This window comes from Musa acuminata, chromosome BXJ3-8 (assembly GCF_036884655.1).
Source record: "Musa acuminata AAA Group cultivar baxijiao chromosome BXJ3-8, Cavendish_Baxijiao_AAA, whole genome shotgun sequence".
NCBI classification, from domain to species: Eukaryota; Viridiplantae; Streptophyta; class Magnoliopsida; order Zingiberales; family Musaceae; genus Musa; species Musa acuminata.
The window spans coordinates 16,267,501-16,270,000 of NC_088356.1; the positions used below are offsets into that span (position 1 = coordinate 16,267,501).

The 2,500-nt window shown below is 43.4% G+C and overlaps 1 protein-coding gene across 1 annotated transcript in view; it reads left to right on the plus strand.

Annotated features, from left to right (window-relative positions):
- LOC135644848 (alanine--glyoxylate aminotransferase 2 homolog 3, mitochondrial-like) overlaps positions 1–2,500 on the plus strand; it is a 3,289-nt gene that overhangs the window by 91 nt on the left and 698 nt on the right. Inside the window, exons 1-6 of the mRNA XM_065162772.1 lie at positions 1–286; positions 591–821; positions 917–1,087; positions 1,345–1,488; positions 1,617–1,796; positions 2,257–2,482. The exon at positions 1–286 is cut by the window's left edge and continues 91 nt beyond it. Of these exons, the coding sequence (XP_065018844.1) occupies positions 59–286; positions 591–821; positions 917–1,087; positions 1,345–1,488; positions 1,617–1,796; positions 2,257–2,482 (1,180 nt within the window). The 5' untranslated portion in view covers positions 1–58. The remainder of the gene's footprint in view (positions 287–590; positions 822–916; positions 1,088–1,344; positions 1,489–1,616; positions 1,797–2,256; positions 2,483–2,500) is intronic.

A 2,500-nucleotide genomic window follows, 5' to 3' on the forward strand; every position in this document is an offset into this window, starting at 1 on the left:
GGCAGAGTCCGACGACGGTGTCGCCGAAGGCGCCTCCTTTCCTCGCTGTCGGGAGGCAATGCACAGGGTTCTCCTCCTCCGAAGGCTCTATTCTTCTGTGCCCCCTTCGCGGAGGCTCTCTCAGTCGGCAGCAGTGGCGGCCGACCGAATTGACGCGTCCGTGCTTCCCATTATGCCGCCCTTCGACTACACCCCGCCTCCGTACCTCGGGCCGCGGGCGGCGGAGATCGTCCGGAAGCGGTCGGAGTTCCTCAGCCCTTCCATTTCCTACCTTTACAAGAATCCCGTGCGTTTTCCCTCCTTCCTCTCCTTCACACCCAAAGATTTAAAACATGGTCAAAATCAAAGGGCTTTTTTTTGTGTTCTTTCTGACGAATTAATCGAGTAAAAATCGAGTTCTTTTAGAATTTCGTTTCGCCTAATCCCCAATTTCCGGAACTTCTGATCTCGAGGAACAATTTCGAATATTATTTCTTCTATACTTGATTTAGAATGTCATTGTAACTTCAATTGATGCATTTTTCTCTGAGATTGGGCAAGAAATCATAGAAAATTGTACTGCAATTAAGGCAAAGTTTCTATCTTTGCAGTTGAACATTGTGGACGGAAAGATGCAGTACTTGTTCGACGAGGATGGTCGCCGGTACCTCGATGCGTTTGGTGGTATCGCTACCGTGTCCTGTGGCCATTGCCACCCTGATATTGTGGAAGCCATAATTAACCAGACGAAACGGCTTCAGCATCCTACTGTTCTATATCTAAACCACGCCGTCGCAGATTTCGCAGAGGCATTGGCTTCCAAGTTTCCTGGAGATCTCAAGGCACGTACAACCCGTCTTCTCTTCTCCTCCTTGGTCGTTTATATTGCGCATACACCAACTTAAATTGAACCCTTACACCATACTCTCCTCTGCAGGTCGTCTTCTTCACTAATTCCGGGACTGAAGCAAATGAACTTGCCATGATGATTGCTCGAGTTTATACTGGTTGTCATGATATCATATCAGTCAGAAATGCATACCATGGGAATGCTGCTGGGTCAATGGGTGCGACTGCTCAAAGTAACTGGAAATTCAATGTTATTCAGGTAAATATAATGTTAGGGCCTGAATTATCACCACTATCATCATCATCATCATCTAGAGTATAATGTGAGGAACGAAAATAAATGCAAACAATTATGCTTCTTCATGTATTCTGGAAAACTAGCTTTTTCACAACAAAGCATCATCTGTTATATATATGAATGATGTGATTGAAAGGACTGCTCGGTATTTTGCTTAGGAATCTTATCATCATGCTAATGATAAAAATATCATCATGAGTCTCAAGTTATTTTTCCAGACTGGGATGCACCATGCACTGAATCCAGACCAATACAGAGGGATATTTGGTTCAGCTGGAGAGAAGTACGCCAAAGATGTGGAAGAAATCATAGACTTTGGAACTTCTGGGAGAGTTGCTGGCTTTATCTCGGAAGCCATACAAGTATGCAGTTTCATATGGATTCTTCCACGACTCATTCTATGATGCCTTCTTATTTTGATGCGTATGTTTGATTCATCTCTGGTCACACATCCGTTAACTGAAATCCCTGGCTGGTTCTTCTGTGGCAGGGAGTAGGTGGAGTAATGGAACTGGCACCGGGTTATTTGCCTGCTGTTTACAGAACCATAAAGAAAGCTGGGGGGCTCTTCATAGCTGATGAGGTCCAGGCAGGATTTGCTCGAACAGGAAGCCATTTTTGGGGATTTGAAGCTCATGGAGTTGTGCCAGACATAGTGACCAGTGCCAAGGTTAGCTCTTACAATCTTTTCACCTAATCAGTTAGCTTTATGGTATGTGTTGAAATTGATAATGAATCCATGAGTCGGAGTGATTATAATTAACATGCATCAATTTATCATCAATTCAATCCAAACAGTTAATCTTATTAAGTTGTGGGTCAAAATAATCTCTCTCTTTTTTTTAATCTCTCCTCACACATAAATATCTCTCTGGGATCCTGCACCTGTTTTCCATTTGGATTGGGGTTTGACATGCTCAAGTGGCACCGACTTGCTAGAAAAATTCTTACGAGACTTTTGCCATATTTGAGTACTTCAGACTTGGCATTATAGTAGCTTTTGCATATTGATCGGTTTGATTTCAGAACATGTCTGAAACTGTAAGACTCTCTATATAGCCTTGTGCATTGTTCTTAGTTAACCCCTTACCTCACTTGAGTTCAACTGACATCTATTGCATTCTCTTTAGGGCGCTGGGAACGGCATACCAATAGGTGCTGTGGTTACGACTCCAGAAATTGCTCGAGTCTTGACTCAACGATGCTACTTCAACACCTTTGGTGGTAATCCCGTCTGCACAGCTGCCGGTCATGCTGTTCTCAAAGTGATTGAAAAGGAAAACCTTCAAGAAAATGCATTGGTTGTGGGTTCTTACTTGAAAGATCAACTCAAGGCACTTCAGGACAAACATGATAGTGAGTTTAAGTTTACAT